The sequence below is a fragment of the Oxyura jamaicensis genome, chromosome 5 (assembly GCF_011077185.1).
Source record: "Oxyura jamaicensis isolate SHBP4307 breed ruddy duck chromosome 5, BPBGC_Ojam_1.0, whole genome shotgun sequence".
Taxonomy (NCBI): domain Eukaryota; kingdom Metazoa; phylum Chordata; class Aves; order Anseriformes; family Anatidae; genus Oxyura; species Oxyura jamaicensis.
The window spans coordinates 26,448,294-26,469,702 of record NC_048897.1 but is presented as its reverse complement, the minus strand read 5'-3'; the positions used below and the strand labels follow the sequence as shown (position 1 = coordinate 26,469,702).

Genomic DNA, 21,409 nt, shown 5'->3' with positions numbered 1-21,409 from the left:
AAGTACTTACAATTAAAAAGCTTTTCTTGTGATGAAAAGCCTCATAAGGGGGAGGCAAGTAAGAGACATGGGAGGAAGGCTGGGTATATAGATTACTCTAGGGAATCTAATCAGGTGTCCAGTAGATGAAAAAAACAAACAGATTAGCATGAAAATAGAGGCTACTGCTTTATTACTTCATAGTGAATTTCTTACTATTATAATGCTGTTCCATTTTTCACTTTTGGAATGTCTGACTGTTTCACCTTTGGAGAGCCTCACTCTTTTCCCTATCTGTCCCTGGGTGCAGGGATCTATAACCTCCAGAAGTTCACTTGCATGGCATAAATAATAGCATTTCTTTTTCATATGAGAAAGAATAACATTACCCAGATACATCAAAGTTTATTACCTAAACATCACGTTTGTTAAATGAATGGCAGTCATTAAAGAATGCTGTACCAGACCGTGGACACGCATTTTTATCACTCAAACCATGAGGTCAATAGAGCTCTTGATAAGGATATCTTGCGTCTTACAGAAAAGAAGAAAATATTAAAAAAAAAAAAAAAGAGATGTGGAAGTAGACACTGAGCAACAAGACACCTACCATTAAAATAAAACCTAGTTCATTATTTTTTATGACTTTTATTATGTTTACTGGAGGGTGCAGTCCAACTGAACTCGTTAATTTGGCAATTATACAGAAAAAGAAAAAAGGGCCTTAGGCTTTGACTTGCATCTAAACTGCCTCAAATGACAGACACTACTTCTGTATACCAGCTTTTAAAGGGTGAGTGGGAAGTACAGAAGGCAGTAAATTCACCGAAGAACATCTACCAACATAGAGGGAAGGGAAAGGAAGGGACTTCATTTGGTGGCTTTTCTGTTTTAGCAGCCTTAAAAACAATTGAGATGAGAATATCACATATTTATTCTGTAAGGATATGTTTATGTTATGAAATTCTCTCATGCCCCTTATTAGTAAATTCTCTGAAGTGCTGAAAACACATTTTTTTCCATTCTTCTTCCTGGATTTCTTTTACTACCCTTTGCTATTTCCTTACTTCTCCCTCTCCCTTTCTTTATTATCCCTCTCCACTCTGCAGCATTAGGAACAGACTGCCCATCAGATACATGCCAGGTCTGGGAAAAGTTCTTAAGGCAATACCATTATCACCAATTACAAAACTTTGGGCCCACAGTTTTCATCTATGACTCATGAATATTTCACGCAAGTATCTTGACAAAAGGCCAAATTGTCTTGGTTGGCAGGGAAAGTCAATGGGCATTGGGTGCACAAACACAAGCTGTGAAAATAAAAAGGAATAATTTGGCATCTGTTGCATATATTAGGAAGTGTTTGGAGCAGCACTCTCTGGCAGGGACTTCCAAACCTGCCATGCAGTGATGCACATTTGTGCAGTGAAATGGTTGAAACGTACACTGACTTTACGGAATGAGTCTGGTGAATATGAAACAGCTCCTGCACCTCCCAGTGTTGCTGCCCAGAATTAATACTGCATTTACTATCCAAGGTAAAGATTCCTAGGAATCATCCTAGCAGAAGCTTCTGCATGTTATTTTGAGGATGCAAACTCTCATGTTCTAAGAAGACTTTTAATGGCATAGTTACTGCCATTATAAGACATTGACTATCCTCAAGAGTCATCTGCTTGAGAATCAAATGAAAGAAGAGAACGGGAAGATGTTCCAAGTCTAGGAAACTCAGCATGTTGCGACTAAATGAGCTGGTTACTGGGAGACTGTTTCATCACCCACTGACCCCACTGCTATTACTAAAGTACAGATTTTATTCAGGGTCCTTAGCAGAGGGACCATTTCACACCTGCACCCACTCATGAGATAACAGGTTACAGTCAGATACTGACTCAGAGCAGAAACAGTCACCTTATGACATTCAGGCAAGGAAATGACACTGGTAGGTAGTGGAAAAGAAGTAGCGTACTGGCAATTTACTTACTCTGGGGATGATTCCGGGGTTAAATTGGACATCTCCTCTGGTGTAGGTACTGCCCATGTATGCACAGCCAAAGAGAGGGAGGGAGAAAAGAAATCAACGAATCAGTGTACCTTCCTTTTTCTGCTATTATAAAAATGAAAGAATTCTGACATTGTACCCTCTTTCATTTGCTCATTAACTTTGCAGATTAGTTCTGACATTTGAACATTGGTCACATGTCCCTAGATCACTGTATATAAACAGGTGACGCATTTCAACCTACCCTTCCTTAAATCATTAGAAAATCTTGTGCTGGCTTCAGTGGTTTCTGGTCCTGACCCAAACACCGTGCCAATCTGATTGCCTTACAACTTGTTTACTATTATTTCATGAGCCAATTCTCACACTTTATGTAATGGGCATTATCCAAAGTCTCTTTCAGTCACTGAAAATATCAGGAATCCCTGTGGAATTTTCTAACACAAAGTAAAAGTACAAGTCTGCCACACCAGGCCATTTGGATGCAGCTCAGTCACTGTTGCAACTCTCAGCAGTTCTCTGGCCAACTCAGAGACAATGTCCCTGACCATCACAGTCCAAAACCTAACTCTTCCACAGCTGTAATCCTTTCTGAGAGGATCCTGTAAAAGCACAGGGCATTGGGATAGCTGCTGCTGCTGAGGATAATGTATGTGACTTCTGGTGCCCTTTGCCTGAAGATGAAAAGCCACCTGGAGCTCAAAGAACACAATTTAGCACATCTCAACACTCTAGAGACACTGAAAACTGAAACAGGCCAGCAGAAATGAAAACACTGTTTTTGTAGTAGGGCAATTTTTACACCAATTATCAGAGGAGGTAAAAAAAGCACTAACCAACATTAAAGAAGCTGCACCTCAGAAGGACAGTTTCAGCCTGTTGCCACTGGCCATCTTTTTGCAGCAGAAGGCTCAGCCTGTGGCTGCAGAGAGGCAGCAGAGTACAACCATAGGGGAAATATCAGAGCTTTAGGTTTGCTGGCAAAGTAAGTGGTGAGCTGAAGATAATATTTTCTTGTGTTCCAAGAACCAAGACAGGGATAGTAAGATTTGTACTGCTAGAGCGTGAAGAGGGCTCAGAAGATGCTGTTGGAGCAGGTGCAGTGTATTTACAGAGACTGCTGACACACTCCTTGGGCTAGGGCTGCCTGACACTACCACTCTCGATACCAATATTCAGTCCTTGCTACATTAAACTTGCAGAGCCACAGAGAGGCATCAACTTGCTGCTGAATGGCTACCCAAATCAGAACCAGCCCAGTACATCTGGACAGAGTACTCACTCACCTTGCAATTTCCGGCGATGGAAGCGAGGAGACCCCAGGAAACTATTCTTGATTGAGTTGAGCCGTGTCCTCCATGGCATTCCTCCAATGCTGGGGCTGGATGGTGGTGTTGGGTTGGGTGTGCCTGCTGGGCTCTCCTTTGGCGTATGGACAGGTGTCCCCTTGGGGGTAGGGAGGGGACTTCCCCTTGGAGAGGGGTGAGGGGTGACCTGTATGATGGGGATAGATTTGGTGCTCGGGTCAGTACTAGAAGGGAGTAACCTAACAGGAGACATAGGGTTGGTCTGCAATTTAGGAACAGCCAGCTGTGGGTTAAAGCCGGCAGCAGGCGTGCGGCCCTGAGCATTCTGCACAGGGGTGTTCTGGGAAGAGGGGGTGCTGGCATTGCTGGAAGGGAGTGGGTTGGATTTAGTAGACTGGAGTGGTTTTTCGGCCAATTTGCTCTTGGATGGCAAAGTCTGCGTCTTTGGGTTGGGCTGAAGTGCTGGCTTTGGTTGGAGTACATGTCCAGGCCTGGAGGCGTTCCTACAAGCATCAGGGTCCAAGGAGACTTGGGGTCGGGGAGAGAAAGGGAGGTCGGAGGTCTGAGGGGGGATGAAGAACTTTCTGATAGGCTACAAGACAGACGCAGAGTGTCCATGCACATCAAAAACAGTGAAATACGCATAGAGCGGGCGAGCAGAGAAAGGAAAGTCAGAAAAAAATCCATCCAAGTCACAACGATGCATCATGTCACAAGAAGACACCAGAGATGGAGGTGAAGGGGTAGTGGGGGGGAGGGATTTTGCAAAGAAACAAAAACGAACAAACAAACAAAAAACAAAAAAAAAAAGACATGCAGTTAGCTGGGAACACAGCATAATCAACAACAGCAGCAGCGGCAGCAGCAAGAACAACAGTGTCATAACAGGCTTCATCATATTAACCAACCACGTGTCAGCAAAGGAAAACAATGGAAAGAAAAGTAAAACAAAGGAAAAGTAAAAAAAACAATATGAAAGAAAGTAACCAAGAAAAAAAAAAAAAGAAGAGAGAAATGCCATCTCTCTGGGATTGTTCTGATTGCCCTGCAGTGAGAGAAGCACAATGCCGTAGGGAGGTGAGGAAAGGGAAGAAGAACCACTCAAGCCACAGACAAATTGAGATGTGCCAAGAATGGGACCACCTCTTTCAGCTCAAAGTGCCCATGTGCAAACCCAGTGGAGAGATGAAACTCAAAACAGGTGTGTGATACACATGGAGTAGTAGGCAATAGACACAGGTTACTGCACACACAGGTCAGAACCTCTGTTCCTCCTCTTTACCCCTGACTCTGGTTTAAAGCAAACATCAGATATAGCCACCCTTGCAGAAAGAGGGGAAAAAGGGAGAGTGATGCCCTATTGGCATCCACCCTTCTCCCCTGGACGGTTAAAGCATTCAGCATCTGCTCGGGGACTTCAGAGAATGCAACACCCAGAGGAAAACACGACCTCAGGTTGGTGTTTAATTTGTGAACAGCTATAGCAAGAATTTCAGAGATGGCTGGAAAATTAATTTATCTGGGAAGAGATGGTATTTCCCATCAGACTTTATGCTTCTCCTGCAACATCCCTCATGCCATCGGAGGACAGCTTAGTAATCAGGATTTTTGTCATAAAGTCACAGCAATATTTGATGTTAAATCCCAATTCTGTGAAGGGGTAGGGGGAACCACTGTTTGTAAGATACGGTTTAAAAAAGAAAAAGACAATTGTAGTTCATAATCCACCAGTGAGCTATCAAAAATGGGATTATGATTTTTTTTTTCCCAAATAATAACATTTATACATGTTACAAGTGTTTTGGGAAAACCATTCCTATGGAGTCAGCAAACAGCGATACACAGTCTTGGGAGGACAGAAGCCTTTTTGAGGGATAGTGGCAAGTAAAAGTCACTTTGAAAACAAAAAGAATGTCCTTAAAAATATTGCTGTAAACACCTTAGATTACAAATACTAGCAGAGTTGTAAAATCAGATTACTGCTCCAGCTCTTTAGCTTTGGTCTGTATTCATATTTTGATTTTTATAAATTATTAACTATTATAAATAATTTATAACCTTTTATTACTATTATCCATTCTGAATGGATAGAAGCTCTAGCTTGGCACTGTCCAGACATGCCATGTAAAGGTAACCTTGCCTCAATTGTCAGGTAAGCAAACTCACTAGTAAGTTTACTTTCCGGGTTTGATGAATTAACATAATGCTGCCATATTTAGAAAATGCAGAGATGTATTTAAAGCAATATTTAAAATGGTTTGCATTGAAGTTTTCTAATTTTGAAGAGCTTAGGGTTCAGTCACTTAAAAGAAAATCACTAAATCAAAATATTTTTGTTATTATTAGAATTGTAAAGATAAAATTAAACCTCCCAGTTTGGTCAGTTCTGATTACCAATGAGAAAGGAAGGGGAAAAGGTAAGGGAAGTGGTTAATTTGTGAAAATCACTATCAGCACCTGACTACTAACCATTTGCAAATGACTCCAGCAGATAAACATCAAAGACTGTTGATCGGAAATGTTTCCTTGAAATTTTTATATCTTATGAGTATGATGGTTTGAGAAACAAATTTGAAAGATACAAAGTTGAATTAATCTACAACTTAATTCATTATGAATCTCTAGGGCACCCCTAATTACCACATTTCTAATAACATAACAAAGAACAAGATTAGGTTTGTTTTTCAGATGGTGCAATGGGGAACTCTGTTAGCAAGTTCTTGTGAGATTTAACAACACCTAGTTGCTGTTGAATTCACTTGCTCATAGAACTTCACCTAAGCAGTGCATACAGTGAAATGTGTATTTGCTTTTTAAAGTATATTCTCTTTCAATAATCTAAGGTGCTATATGAAGCATAGGTAAGGACTTAAAAAGAAATAAATTATTTTTATTCCAGCATTACCTTTTAAGCTAGAAACGTGACCTGTCTTAAAATGGTTATGATCTGCTGAAAATGCCATCTGGCTGCTAAATCCCTATTTAATCAACTGCCTATTAAGTAGTAATGTTAAGATACAGCAACTATGGAACAGATCTTGTCATCCTTATTTGAGGTAGACCTACTGAGATGTCAAAAACTGATCCCAGGAGATCAATTAATGAGATCAAGTGTAGGGTTTGCAGCTCTGGATGCTTATTTTGTGCACAAAACTGGTTTTGTTTGTTTTCAGTCCATTCTGCAGTGGCACGAGAGTTCTCAGACATCTGCTTCATTCCACTGCCATCCAGGAGGCCCCAGTGCAGAAACAAGGAAGGAAAGGAAATGGATCTTCACTGGTTCCTGGCATGTTAAAGGCACAGGTGAAACTGCAAACATATTTAGCTAGTTGCAAAATAGAGTAACAATTGATAGGAACCCAGAATGTTTCAGAAAACAGTTCAATCGAGCAAGGAATTGGAAGCCTGTAAACTTACACTTGACTGTGTATTGAATAAGGGCCTGTGGATGTACCTTATTTATACAGTTTGAGTGTTCTCATCTTAATTAGTCAACTTCTTACTTCTCCTTTAAATTTGCTGGTCCTCAAATCCATAAAACTTATTTTGTCTTACTTTCTAATCCAAACTACTCTATGGAAAAATGAATTGATTGTAGCCAGCATGGCTTGGTGCTCTACTGTGACTTGATTGAAAGTAGCTGTGAAACAGTTCCTGATATATGGCCTGAAACCATGCCATATACAGACTTCAGCTGGATATGGCAGTGTTTAGTCATAGCAATGTTATTCAATGCACTTATGAGATTGAAAAAGGACAGGGGCACAGTGAGATCCCTGAAGTACATCTAACAGTACAGGGAAAACGTGATAAATTCTCTGCTTGGATTTGTAAATAACATTTCCCTCACCACCCATGAAAATTTACAAGCTGCCAAGGAAAAACAAAACATCCCAGCTAAGAGCCACAGCTCTGTAGCAACAGATGTCGAAAAGCATCAAGCATGTGTGAGTGAATTGGACCAACGGATCTTGAAGTAGCACCACTTACCCTTGGACTGCTGAGGGGACTGGTGGAGAGGCCAGATGATGCTCCGCTGATTGATCGAGACCTGAATGGACACAATAAGGAAAAAGGCCCTCAGAAAACTTAGACGAGTAATAACCCTGAACACCAGCCACCGCAGGCACAGGCATGAAGTGAGGAGAAGGAGGGAGGCTGTCACTGAAAAAGCACATGACTCTTTCCTCTCACTACTCTCACATTTTGCAGTTGTCCCGCCCTCAAAGCAAATCTCTCCAAAATGCTGCTTGTTCAAGGAGGATACTATAATCCCTTTTCATTGAGCGAGTTGCTACCTTCTTGGCCTTCGAGCACATGGTAACTACCATGTCTGACCTGTGCAAGCTGAACTGCTGAATTCAAAAAGGACTGTCAAAATTCATGCTGATGCTGAGGATTCTCTTCTGCGCAGCGCTGGTGGACACAGCATGAGACGTTCTCTGTCACAAGCAACACAGAAATCCACCGTGTGTACAAGGCACAAAGGTGGGGGATTCCTTGAGATGCTAAGGAAAAAATCAAATCTCCATGACCAAGATACATGATAATTTCCTATGCAATAACTTCCCACTGAACTCAAAGCTCGCATTGGCCTTTCCAACTTCTCACTGCTGGACTTCACAGCTCTGCTCTCTACTAAGATTTCCTGATGTCGCATTAAAAAAGCCAGGTCTTCTCTGTGGATAACTAGTTCTGCTGTTGTTGATGACTACACTAATAACAGGATAACAGCCCAGGTGTCCTCAAAAAGAGGCCAGTCAACAAAGAATAAACTGTCCTACTTGCTGAGAAGTCACCTGTACTGTAATGCACTTATGCTCTCCCACAAAGGCCACCTATGAAAAATGTCAGCTGTGGACAACAAAACATATGAATGTGCTATGCTGAACATGCTGAAAGGGCACAAGCCAAATGCAGAAACATTTCAGCAGAACAACTTTCCAGGAGGTGGGCTGCCCATTACAAAAAAAAACACCCTCTGAATGACTGGAAATGAGTAAGCCCCAGAGGCAGCTGCTTTCTGTCCTTTTCAAATAGCAAGACATTTGTCTGGAAGACTGAAATATCTTACAGGAGAGGACTTGGCTAAGAACCTAGCTGGCCAGCCATCACTATGAAATATGTCAATTCAGCAAAACTACCAATGTTTCATCTATACTAAGAGCAGTGAAAGCAATTATGCGCCTTCAGGTAACAAATATAAAAAGTTGGAATCCTGTAGAAGCTCAGAAAACAGAGTGCATGTGTGGATGTGTATTCATGTGTGTCTGTGCACGTGTGTACACATACATATATTTATAATGGATACAGGTCAGTCAGTATCAATTTATACATAACAAAATATAAAATAAATTTAGGCCATGAACTGCCTCTGTTTACTAAACTTTTAATCTTGTTAATAGAATAATAAAATAATTTTTAAAAAGTTTCTAAAGTGGTCTCCCAGATGTATTCTCCTAAGTAAATTTGAGTAGCAGCATTATTAAAAAATAAGTAAAACTGCATAAGAGGAGATAAGAGAAATCAGTAAGTTAAAACTGAACACAATGGTAGGTCCTATTCTCTCTGTATCCTCTGGAGAAGCTACATACTGATGGCTTTTCTTCTATGTCATTTCAGTTTGTCCATCACAGCTAAGTAAACCCCAGAAGACTTGGCATGCTTTTTTTTGCCAGATTAAATCTAAATTTGTGCCATAAAAATCTGGGGCACTTATTCTATGCAGAATCTCCCTCCACGTACCCTGCTACTGTCTGCCCATCATAGTATAGCAGACAAATACTACAAGCTCAGTCTTGGCATTCTTTTGCACTTGATTAAACCTGAATTTGCACCATCATCATCTGGGGCAGTGATAAAGATTTAAGGAAAGTAACTTTAAGGGGAGAACTGTCTGTTCCATTTTTGATAGGTTATTTTATGTGCCTGTCCTATAACTGAAGTAGCTGAGTGCAACACAGGTGTGTTGTGTATATCAGAACTCCATTTAGTTTAAATCTTCCTTGTATGAGTCACCAGGAAAAGCTTCTTCCAAACCATAAGTTACAAGAGGAGCCTAAAAATTACCTTGCACAAGACTTGGGAGGCATATAGGTGCCCGGAGATGCAGTTTAGCACCTACTTAGGTATTTAAGTTCCACTAGGAGATGTTCCTACCAATACTTAATTATGGTGGGAAGGTCCTCTCTGACACTCACCTGAATTCCAGGATACTTGATTAAAACTTCCAATCTGCTATTTCCTCTTTGCAATCAGATGTGTTTCCAACAGTCCTGAATTCTCCCCTCCCAGCCCCACTGCCTCCTATTTTTTTTTTTTTTTTTACAAAAACGATCACACACATGGAGGGCAAAACAAGGCAGCCTCCCCTCCCAGCACCCAGTTCCTTATTGGAAACAATATTTGAAAAAGAGTTGCTGTGTACTGTGTTTTCATCCAGCCTAGGAGCCTGAGGTAGGGGACAGAAGAGAGAGTTAGTGTGAAATCCTCCTGGAAATGCATTCAGTATGCACATGATTGCTATCGAACAAGCTTTATTTCTGTTGCTGATTTACATGCAAAATACGTAAGTAGGTCTCATAGCAAATCTTAGTTTGTCCACACTGGAAATCGTATAGAGGAGCAGTGGAAAGAGTTTAAAGAATCATGGGTTAATTTAAAGTGTTTGGGTGAAAAGAGAGTTGTACATTTTCAAAACTTCTCCCGTTTACAAGAGCATGTTGGTATGGAATATGACAGCCAGACTGCGGAGTTCTTCCCCGCATCTTCTTCAATTTAATAAATCCCCCAGAATTTACCTTTATGAATGTGACACACTTTCCAAGCTGGCTATAAAAACTCCGAACAGTAGCAGGTTCTATACTCCAGTACAAAAATACTAACAAGCAAAAATGAGAGATTTTTCCTCCCAACATCCCAACAAGATCATCTTAGGTGGAAATGCTGGAACTGATTTTAGAAAAAAAAAAAAAAAAAAAAAAAACAAAAAAAAAAACATGCACTGCTCCTGTATCTCAGAGTCAGGTGGACAGAACTGGGACAGGGCCAAAAGAAAGTAATGGAAATGTAGCATTATGCTGAAATGTTGTGATGAAAGAACAGAGAGAATTCAAATCTGTATCCCTCTCACCAGAAAATGAAAGTTCGAAGCCCTACAGGCAGCACATTAGTATGGCAGGCCCTGGATGATCTTATGTGTGGAAAAAGGAGAAAAATATGAAATCATCTTACATTAAGGCTATGAACAGAGTTTATTTAGTGGGAAATACCTATCAGTGAATAACCTCCGAGGAATCTCTACAGGCATTAAATGTCATTGGAAGTATTAAATCTGTAATTATTCCAATAACTTACTGCTACAGGCAACAAACCAGGAAACTATGAGTGTTGTGTGTGACTCAGTTTGCTCTGTATTTTGCTTTGCTGTATGCTTGGGCATTAACTTAATGGAAAACACCAAAAAAAATGGTGAAAAAACAAGCAGAAAAGTTAATGCAGTTGCTCAGAGAAAGAGCATTCCCTCAAACACAGTTGCCAGATTTAGGGATGGAGGAAGAGACTCAAGTCCCATTCAAAGTGATATAATTGCTTTGCCAAGCGTGGAGGGAAGAAATAAGAAATAAATCAGTCCTTAGGGATCTAGACCCAAGTTCTAGGAAGGAGAAGCTGCAAAGGGGGCTCTAAGCATAAGGTGGGCACTGAAGTCCTTGCAGGCTATTCCTCCCATCTCAAAGACTCAAACAATAAGCAGGAGGCATCTGAGCTATGAAAGAGAGAGGCCAAGCACTGAAAAGAAATGTGCATGTATGGGCTGCAGTTTGTATATGTTATGACTTCATCCCTTATTCAATTTATTTGATAGTTCAGTTAAAAGGTCCTTTGTTTTAAAGTGAGTTTTTACTCATTTTAGTCAGCTGCTGCCAAATGGGAAGCCATGCAAGGCTCAATTTGCGTTAGACCAGTTGATTTCTTACTGGTGAAACTGAGGAGCTGGGATGCAGTTTCCAACGGTTTAAGAGAAGGGCCGAAGCCTGACACTGCTGAGGTGTAGGCAGAGAGAGATACAAGAAAGAAAAGAGCAGCTGACCCTGTAACTGTAGTACACATACTGCACACACAGAGTACTTCTATATGGCCGTGCACCCAGATAAATTTTCAAGTGCTTTAAACAGTGCATCAGCTACTACACACCAGTATGATATAAAGGACTTGCAGTCAGCATTAAACGTTTGGGTCAGATTTGGGATTTGTTTCCTCTTTGAATAAGCATCTCACAGAATTTTTTCCTACAGCCAGAGGCGACTTTGGTACCTTGCTTCAGTCCCAGCAGAACTTGCTTTCATAGCACAGCTTTACTAGGATGCTGAATAAAGCCTTTTAGCTGGTCAAGCTGTAGCCATGCTTCCAAGAAGGGGAGCCTGCAGCATGCATGCAGCGTGCAGAAATGCATCTGACTTGTGTCCCTGGGTGAAATGCCTTAAAATTTTGAATTGGTTTGATTCTGTGGGTAGTTTTGAAAGGCAGGGCCAAAATATCCAGCCAATTTTTGTTTGTTGAAAGCATAAATTGGGTGGCATTTGATACTTCTCTTTGCTTGCTCACTCAAGTAAAAATAAAAAGTCATAAACTATAGTTCAGGGTATGGAACCATTGCTGAATTAGTAAGCAATGGTGAGCATTCAGGCACTGTGTATTACAAAGTTTCATTGCCTTTGCTCTTGAATGTCCAAAAGAGAAAACTTGGGTTTCCTTGCTCCCTGAAGTTGATCTAGGGAATAAGGATAGATTACCTCTAATGCTACTCTGTTTCACAGTCCCAACTGTGCAAATAATACCAACCTTCACATCTCTTACTGGGAATACTTATGTCTAAGTCAGAAGGTCTACTCAAGGTAATAACCATTTGGAAGATGAAGCCTTTGCAAAAAGCACAGGGGAAGGACTGTGGGTGTTGATAACACACCTCTTCTTCCTTCCAGTGCACACAGAGGGTGATGTTAAACAGCACCACCTCTCTTAATTGGCCAATTACACTGAACTATAACCATTTATAAATGGTTTAGAAAGAATTAATAAAGCGTGTTACAAACATGAGAAGTAAATGTTACTGGTGCTATTTTGCCTTCTCAGTTTGTACCTTCTCGTAAGCTTTTACTGTAGTCTGTAGTGATCTCTTACAATGTTTTTATTAAATCATTTATTAATAAATATTCTCCTTCTGTTAAGTATTTATAAATGGAACCTTAATTCGAAGTGTGACTGCATTCCTAATTGTACCTATATCCTCTTTATTGAAAATAAAGAGCTTTGAAGATATAACAGTCTCTAGGGCCATCTGTTCACCTCTTACAAAAACCTACACTAAAAAGAGAGGAAATACCCAGAATTTTTTTTAATAACACAGATGGGACTCAGCTTCATCTTAAAAAAGAAGAAGAAGAAGAAAAAAGGATAAATTAGAATCAAAATTAACTGGAAGGTACCAAACAGATATGAAAAGAGCTAAATGGAGAAGGGGGGTTCATTCTCAGGTGTTCTGGTACCTGCACAGTGTCTGAGATTAGTTCTGTGTGCCCACAGACATTGAAACAGACAGACAGAGAACAAAAAAGAACCCCAAATTAAATTATATGGAGTGTGACTCCAACATAAAAGCACACAGACAGGCAAAAAAGCACCAAAAATGCTTCTTCCCACATCTCTCTGCCTCTCCCTGCCTCATTCACTGACGTATATCCACCTGGATTGTATTTGTAAAATGCAAATGAAAAGTTTCTCTACAAGATACAACAGGTCCCGCAACAGGAATAATCCAAAACCAGAGCTTACCCCAATGGATCAGCACTCGCCATCCTCGGAAAGGGAAAATGAAGAGAGAGGGAAGAGAGAAAGAAAAAGAGAGAGAGAGAGAGGGATGTGGAGGCAGGTGGAAAAAAGAGTAGGAAAAGCAGAGTGAAATACTGTTCGGAGAACTGCATGGTCATAATTATTGCCACAGGTACCTATGTCTTCAGAGACCAGGAACACTAGGGGGACAGTTTCATTTACTAGAAAGTAACTTTTGTCCTGCTCACAATATTGCAGACACGTCCAACTTTGGCACTGGGGAATATGGAGAGGGACATATGAAGGCTGTAAAAAAAAATTCCCAGCCAAATCCCAATGAGAGCAGTCAGCAGAGCAATGGGGTTCAGACTTCATGCTGCATTTCTTTTCTGACTTTGACATAAGGCACAGTAATACCAGACTGTTATAAAGAAATTGTTCTTTTTGTCCCCATTTTGCTCAGTGTAGTGTCCCTCTGTCCCCCAAGCTGGCCTGGTAAGAAGTATTTTTTTTTTGCCATGAATGAACTGTGAAACATATTGGTTATTAAAGCATGCATTTCTGAGCCAGCTTGGGAGCCCAGGGTACAAGATTGTAGCTCAAGCTGTGAATCTGCTTTGATACTGGCTTATTAGTCATGATGGTCTTATAGTCAGGAATTCAGATCAGCTAGAACACACCAGCTCAGCAACCCGGCACTTATCTCTGTGGATGCCATCTTGTGCTCCAGGATCTCATTTTTCATTTAAAATAAATTCAGTCTCTGGGTCTTAAAGGTTGCAAGGAAAATCTTTCAAATGTGAATGCAGAATAAATCAATGCTGTGCTGAAAAGGGTCTGAAACAGCAGCTCTAAAAGCAGAATGAATCTCTGACATGTTGACTTTGATGCCTACGGACAATCAAAAACTTCAATATTCTTTATTTTTTGATGGTAATCAAAGCACTCATGGTGGAAAAGAATAGTCAGGATATTGAGTTTTTAGGGGTGCGAGTAAGCAAACTCAGGAAAGTGTCACCACTTTTTCACATTAACAAAGATTAGATTAAATCAAAAAAATATCAGGTGTGTTATTAAGTAAAATTATTTTAAAGTCAGATGCCTTGCTTTTTTTCCTCTCTATTTCTTTCTCTCTCTCCTTCTCTCCATTTTCAATAACAGGCTCCCAAGCTGCCAGAGTTACCTCTGGCTGGGTGAAGAAAATCCATTCTTCACAAGACGGTCACCAACAGAAATGCTAAATTTAATATATGCCCAGTAGATTTCACAGTTTCCTGCTCAGCGCAACTAGCCATGCTTCTGGATACAAGAACATTGCAAATGCTGGGCTGGGCAACACAAGGCAGTTGTGAGAAAATTAACGTTAAAATTAAAACATAGTTAGAATAGAAAGAAAAAGCTGTTGTGCTACACATTGATAGAGAAGTGGAAAGAAGCATTATTGTAAATTCTTTTTTTCTGTGTTTGAGTGACACTCCATTTGTGATTTGGCCTGGAGTGCGAATTTGGTTAAGATCTAATTCATATATACAAATACATATCCATTGTATATATTTAGGGACAAATGCTGTCCTCAATTGTTGCAGTACAAATCTACCTACATTGATGTAACTGAGAAGAACAAATTGACACCCATTGTATACTGGAACGTGTATAATTATACAGCAAATACACCCATAATCACACATGCAGAATATTAAAATGTAAATAGAATGGGTGCAAGAAGGTTGATTCATTTTTCTTTCAAGTCATTTTCCCAACAGGAAAGGCACTTAGGAGGTTAACAAAGAGAATGGAAAGCAAATTGACAATAGGGAAAAGGAAGAGGGAAATGAGGTTTTAAAAAAATGAACAATCCCAGGACACAATAGACCCAGAAGCGCAGACATGTGCATTCCCTACAATACTGAAGCAAGTGAACTACGGAGCTGCAGCAACCCAGATACAGAAGAAGAGAAGCACTGAAAGAGGGGGTGAAAGAGAAAGTCAGAAAGAAAGAAAAAGAAAAAGAAAGGGACAGTGGCCTCAGCTACTAAGACAACCATGTGCATCTAGAGGGAAGGGACCCTTAAAGATGCAGTATTCCTTTAAAAAAAGACATCATAAAGTTGGATAATTAAACACTGGACAAAAATTTCATGGACCACCATGATTAGCTGGCCCCATTTTGCTGGATTTCTCTTCACTGCCTATCCCTTCCTTTCATGTGGCTATGCACAGCTCCAGAATTTGGCTCCTCTCATCTTTCTACCACCGAGGTCTTTCATCCTAACTCTTAAAAGTGGGAGGGAGGTGAGAGAACATGTGATCCTTCAAAAATCAGCTTGGCCTTCCAGCGAGGGGGACGCTGGGTGATCCTTGTGCACTACCCTAACCTTCTCCTCCTATACTCTGAAAAAACACCACCTTCAAAAGGCAACATGAAATGCCTGGGTGTATTTATGAATTCCTCTAGTGGTTACTGAAGGGTCATTTCCTCTGCTCCTAACACAGCTGGAACAGCTGCCAGAGAAGTACAGAGGGACCGTGAAAGACGCTGGTAACATCTGAAGGACCCTTCTCACACCACAGACAAAAGGCAAAGACACCTCTTTTACTGGACCTGGCTTTTAATTACTGTGGAAAAGATAATCTTTGGAATAGTTTCAGACTAAATTTTAGTGCAAGAAGTGGCACGTGTTCAAGAATGTAATTTATGTATAGGGGGAATCAGAAAGGAACATCAATTTCCATGCCTATGGTAACAGTCCAGGAAAGCCCAGCCACTAAAGACTGTGTCACCTCTACTTCATGGCTGTGAAACTCTCAGAGGCTTCTAACGGTTTGGGTGCAATACTTGTACCTAGGTTGCCATCTTAAAAAATGTGCCTTACATATGTGAGGCACAATCTCTCCTGTGGGTACACGTAGTTGGTCTTCACTATGGCAGGTTCAAGATTTGAAACACTGCCCACAAAGGACTGTCTCTGCAGAAAGCCAAAACAGGGGCTGTCCTTACATCCTAGGAGTCTCCTGTGGCTTAAACACCACATTTATCTTTAAGTAGAAAGGCTTACTTTAAAAGGGGAAATTGAAAGAAGAATGGTTAGCTGAGTCCTCAGGTTGGTTCCTTTAAGGAATTCACCACTTCCCCCTTTCTGAATCATATGGAACAGTCCTAAATCTCAAGCTGCTGATTTCAGATAAGCTGTTTGTCCAAAATGTATGAGGATCCTATTATAAATGAAGAATTTTCCATCCAGATGCCAACTTTTAACATTAGAGAAGAACTCTTCCTCTGAGACTGAAATTTTCAGAATTCCATGTCCACTAACAACCTCTCCTTAAATTTCTTTTTTTGTTCATGGACTCAAACTTAAGTGAGTCCACTAAAACTCCCTAAATCTGGTGGCCTGTATGTCTTCTGCTGTGCCTTTAGTCACACCTGGGAGTTACTCTTTTTGTTATTCTTCAGCATCTGTTAGACTGCTAGACTGGAATCATCCTCCAAACCCCCTCTCTTTCAACGATCTTTTCCTCTTGTGTTCTGTGATTCAGCCAGGTTGCTTGAAGAGTTTGGCTCTTACCTAGAGGCACTTAATGTTTTGCTCTGTCAGTCAGGATTTCCGAAGTTTTCTACCACTGCTTTTGCTGACTCAGTTGTACTGCTGTTTCTCGTGCTGGGAATGAAGCACTCTGGGCTTTCCTAGTGTTTTATATTGCCAAAGCAGTCCTAGCAAATACATCTTCTAGCCTGGGCATCCTAACTTGGGGCAGGACTGAAGCAGAAGTAATGGCAGAATGACATTTTAGTGGGGAAAACAGTACAGTCACAAGCTGCATTGGGGATAGCCTCAGATGTATGGAACTATACAAAAATATATGTAGTGTGGGACTGTAAATATCCCACCCTCTTTGTTTCTCTCTAAGGAGAGAACAGCTATGTCCCCACACAGAGAAGGTAAGTACTGCATCTTTAAGGTCTCAGCAGTGAGGTAGAGGAGAGGAACATATTGTCAGTGTTTATACCTTTCTTCTTTGTTGAATTTGGGATTGGCTTCAGAGATATCCAGGCTTTTACTGAACATTGTTTTACTATGGCAGGAACAAAGCGAGAAAACAGAGTTACTAGTGTGGACATTTATAAAAAAGAGTCACCTGAAGCAATGCTGGACACCCAGCCCCCCAACCCATCCTCCCCTTTTTAAGCAATGCTCTGGAACCTTTCTTTTACTTTCCAACTATGGCTCAAGCCTACACACAGCTGAAGTTCATTAGCTCCACCTGACTTCTGAGGTCTAAGATGACTTCACCCAAACATACTTGCAAACCCTGCTCTTCTATATCCAGTTGAAAACCCAGGTACAATCTACTTCGTCACATTGTCCATGGCATATAGAACATGCCTGAAGGCACAGATTGCATAGCACTTGTTACTCAAACTTCTCTAGCAGATCTCAACACTAAGCATGATCTGGGAAAAGGTTCAAATTAGGCCACAGAGACTCTTAGAAGAAAAGTAATCCATTTTGTATTCTAATTTGTAGGTCTATTACCACTTACTCTTCCCTGTACTCACTATATAGAGTAATGTCCTTCTTTATAATCTTGGGTGTGAATCCCTGAAGCTTAGAAGCAAAATTCCCTCTGCCTTGCTAAAAGGGCAGTTCTCTGTAACATGTTTCACAGGTAGTATGCTTCACTGTTTCGCAGAACACTGTTTTCTAATGTTAGCTGATCTTTCATGCAAGCTATCCACTTCAGTAGCCAGAAGAAAATGTATAGTTAATGAAGCCTATTTTAGAACAGTTTTTGGACTCTCCCAGAAAAGCTGCTGAAAATTTCTGGCATATCCCCACAGGATTCTAGTTCCCACAGAATTCTCCCTTGTCCGTCTGATTTTGGCACAGGGGACAAATTAGCTGGTGTTAAACTACGCTCAGAACCCACCTCTTTTCTTTTGACATTTCAGTGAAATACCAGATAGTCTGAGAAGTGTGGATACCACAAAAGCAGAATCAAATAAGATGTAATTATGAACACCTTTAGTTGACACTAGTAGCAAAAACCATGAATCAGCAATAGTTAGTCACCAGTTTTAAGGTGGCAGGTGTTTGTGCACATTTCTTTTGTCACACATTGTCAAAGACCCAATGAAGAACACTTGGACAGGTCAGCACAAACATTTCAAGGAGTCTGTAAGCTCAAAAAGCGGTACTTGTGTCGAATTCCTCTTCTGCACTATCCAGAACTAAATCACTAAAGGACTATGTTTTTCACCTAATACTTTGTCAGCCTGTAAGAGTGCCAAGACTTAAACCTCAAAGGAAAGATGTGCCCTTAAACAAGCCAAGACCAGACGCTTGTAAGGACCCCCCTTTATTACCAAAAGCACAGTTCATCACACAGACACAAAACTAGAAGTTACAATCCCCTTTATGCAAGAAAGCATCTGTTCACTACTGGGAAAGGGAATGTAGGACTAAATCACAAGAAACCTGTGCGTGTTCTGCCCACTGGTTAGAAGAGTATCTCTGCTACCTTAAGAAGTAATGTCTCTGTGTCTCCAGATGTTTGCACAAGTCATTTGTGTCTAAATAGGAGGTTTGTTTCCATGGTCTACCTCCCTGTTTTCCTAGTATTATAGTATAAAAGCACTGAATAGTCATCTATCCAGACCAAAAAATGTCATGCTTAAAAAAAACCATCCACTTCTGGGATCTAAGACCTAGTGCTGTAAAATCCACTCTCAGTGGGTCATTTCACGGAAAATAATATGCAGCTAGCCATTAAAAATCCTTCAGTCTTGGTGGAAGGCACTTGTCATTTTGTTACTGGCTGCTCTGACAGATGGTGCCCCATCAGCAATGCATCGTCCCCAGACAATCCCCATGCAGTGGTGTTTGTTAATGAAGCCAGTTCACGTTATAAACGACTGTGCTGCCAGCAACACAAAATGTGCCATTGTCATCTGTGGATGTGGAATGGTATGAATTATGGAAGCTCAGACATAGAGTAAAATAACATCTTCCCTTTAACCTCTTCCAAAACAAGCTCTACCAAGCTCATCATCATCAGTCATGGTGTTATTACATCCCTTCCTCCACCCTTAATCACACCTTTATGTCCAGCCCTGAGCTGTGTGGTATGCATTTCCCTGTATCTCTTTTGTGCCTGGCATGTTTCACTTCTTCCTATGAGCCAAAGTCCTTCCTTACTGATATGCCATCTACATATGTCTCCCCTCTGCTCTGCACTCATCTCAGATGTTTGACTTCAAATGCTTTCTCATCTGCAGAATCGAGCAATGTATTTAAAAGCTGAAGAGATACTTTGGATAATGAGATGCAGCTTTGCTTCTTCAGCGTTTTGGAATCCAAAAGCAAAGATGAGAGCTGGAAGAGAAGATTTCAGCTCTCAGAAAATTTCAGGATCAATCTAACATGTTCTAGGCTGGATGAACGTGACTGTATCATTACCTTTAATTGTTCATCTCACCACTTCCTATTTGTTCCGCCCAGTTGGACAGTTACTGCAAACAGCTGCAGAGTACTGCAACTCACAGGCAGCCTTGGGGTGGGGAGAAGTGATTCACCTCTGTCTGGCTCATTTCTGGGAGCTTCATGGCCCAGACTTCTACTGGATACCAGATTAAACACTGTAAGTTGAACAAGGAGTGAGCAACTGTTTGTCAGTCTTGCATTAATCCCTATCACTTTGAGGCCTATGAGGAACACTGAGAATACACCCTGCCCTAAACGCTTCCTTAGCACAGACCTCATTAAATATCAAAGCAAACCACACACTCGAGACAGGTTTCCAACCTACAATACAATGAAAAATCTTTCTGGCAGTGTATCTCAAGGCCATGCATCCGGTCTGAAGTCCTAGCAAGATCCTAAAAAACAACATTTTGTCCTCCCTATAGACTGAACTGCAACAGTTGTCAGTAAAACTTTCCAGCAGATCTAGGGGCCTCTGGACATGAAGTTATTCCATGTTCTTCACACAGTTCTCAGTCAGCAAAGGAAGTTTCTGAGCAGGCACAGCAAGCTCATTTTGAGCAAATCTTAACAGCTAAACAAAAGTAATCATGTCATAAAGCTGAAACAGAAGTTACAGCATCGCCAGCATACATATTTATGAAATGTTCTTTAACACTGATTGATTTATACAAGTGTAAAACCAAATGCATGTGCTTCCCTAAGGGTAGGCATAGTGACAGAGGAAACAACTTCCATTGTTCATATATGTGAACTTCCACAGTTCAATTATTCTCCCAGAGCATGCCTTGAGGAAACACCATGCTCCTCTGCTGTTTCTCCACAACACTAACACTTTCTCTGAGAGAAAAGTAAAATTATACTCATTTCATTGCTTCACAGACAGGTGGTAATTTATGTGGGTCAGATGCATTTTGGCTCTGACAGCACATTTTAGAGGTATCCACAGATGCCTGGACAGGGTTTTCCAGAGTCAAGCTGTTCTAACAACACGGATGGTGAGGTTCATCTCATTTAACTTCGGGTTCCTAAAAGCTAGGTACCTAATACAAGAGAGTCATCTAGATTCCTGCTGTAGGCTATGGAGACAGAGAAGAATGACCAGAGCATTATTTATCCTAATATTGTTGGAACAGAGGACATATGTATCTAAGTCTTTCAAAGACTTCATCTGTCCCCACAGCCTAGAGTGACAGCCTGTGCATCTAGCTCAGACTGAATTCCTATGTTCTGGACAATTAAAATGAGATGAGATGAATCTTGCCCAGAGGACAGAGCAGTTTCCTGAGAAATAGCTGCAAGCAAACAGAGCTCTTAAGCCCCTGGCAGGGCTTCTGCTCCTGTGTGCATAAGTACTGTTGGCTGCCAGATCATGTTGCAAGTGTGCTTGGAAGTTGTTATGAGTGCTGCTATGAATAGAAAAGCTCCACAGCTCCTTTGTATGTACAACATAAAAGAGGGTAACAAACCCAGGAGGGACTCCCAGCTCTTGGGTAAAGGAGAGACCCACCTCTGTCCATGTTGTGCCATTTCAATAGCTCTGCGAGCAGGGACTGGGGAGCCGCCATCTGTCACGCTGAGAACCTCCATTGACTTCCTTTCTGGCCGCCGCTTCCCATGCCTGTTCAGCATTGGGGAGTCCACACGCTTCCGGGGGGGATCTTTATGAAAAGAAAACACTGTCAGCTGAATCTGGCTGTGATTTACCTCACAAAGGTTGGATCAGTCCTCTCTCAACAATCTCACTCTCACACCCCCCTACAGAGATAGGTATCTTCATGATGGAGATGAACATTTGCAGTCTCTTTTCT

At 41.0% G+C, this 21,409-nt stretch overlaps 1 protein-coding gene across 16 annotated transcripts in view; it reads right to left on the bottom strand.

Annotated features, from left to right (window-relative positions):
- The window catches only part of BRSK2 (BR serine/threonine kinase 2), a 302,619-nt gene that overhangs the window by 31,301 nt on the left and 249,909 nt on the right, over window positions 1–21,409 (bottom strand). For 11 of the 16 annotated variants that reach the window (XM_035327416.1, XM_035327418.1, XM_035327419.1 and 8 more), the window contains 6 exons: window positions 21,109–21,259; window positions 17,125–17,190; window positions 13,120–13,143; window positions 7,279–7,339; window positions 3,268–3,475; window positions 1,964–2,012 (listed from right to left, as the gene is read on the bottom strand). In XM_035327416.1, the coding sequence (XP_035183307.1) occupies window positions 1,964–2,012; window positions 3,268–3,475; window positions 7,279–7,339; window positions 13,120–13,143; window positions 17,125–17,190; window positions 21,109–21,259 (559 nt within the window). The remainder of the gene's footprint in view (window positions 1–1,963; window positions 2,013–3,267; window positions 3,476–7,278; window positions 7,340–13,119; window positions 13,144–17,124; window positions 17,191–21,108; window positions 21,260–21,409) is intronic. The other 5 variants (XM_035327421.1, XM_035327427.1, XM_035327429.1 and 2 more) reach the window with 2 other exon arrangements.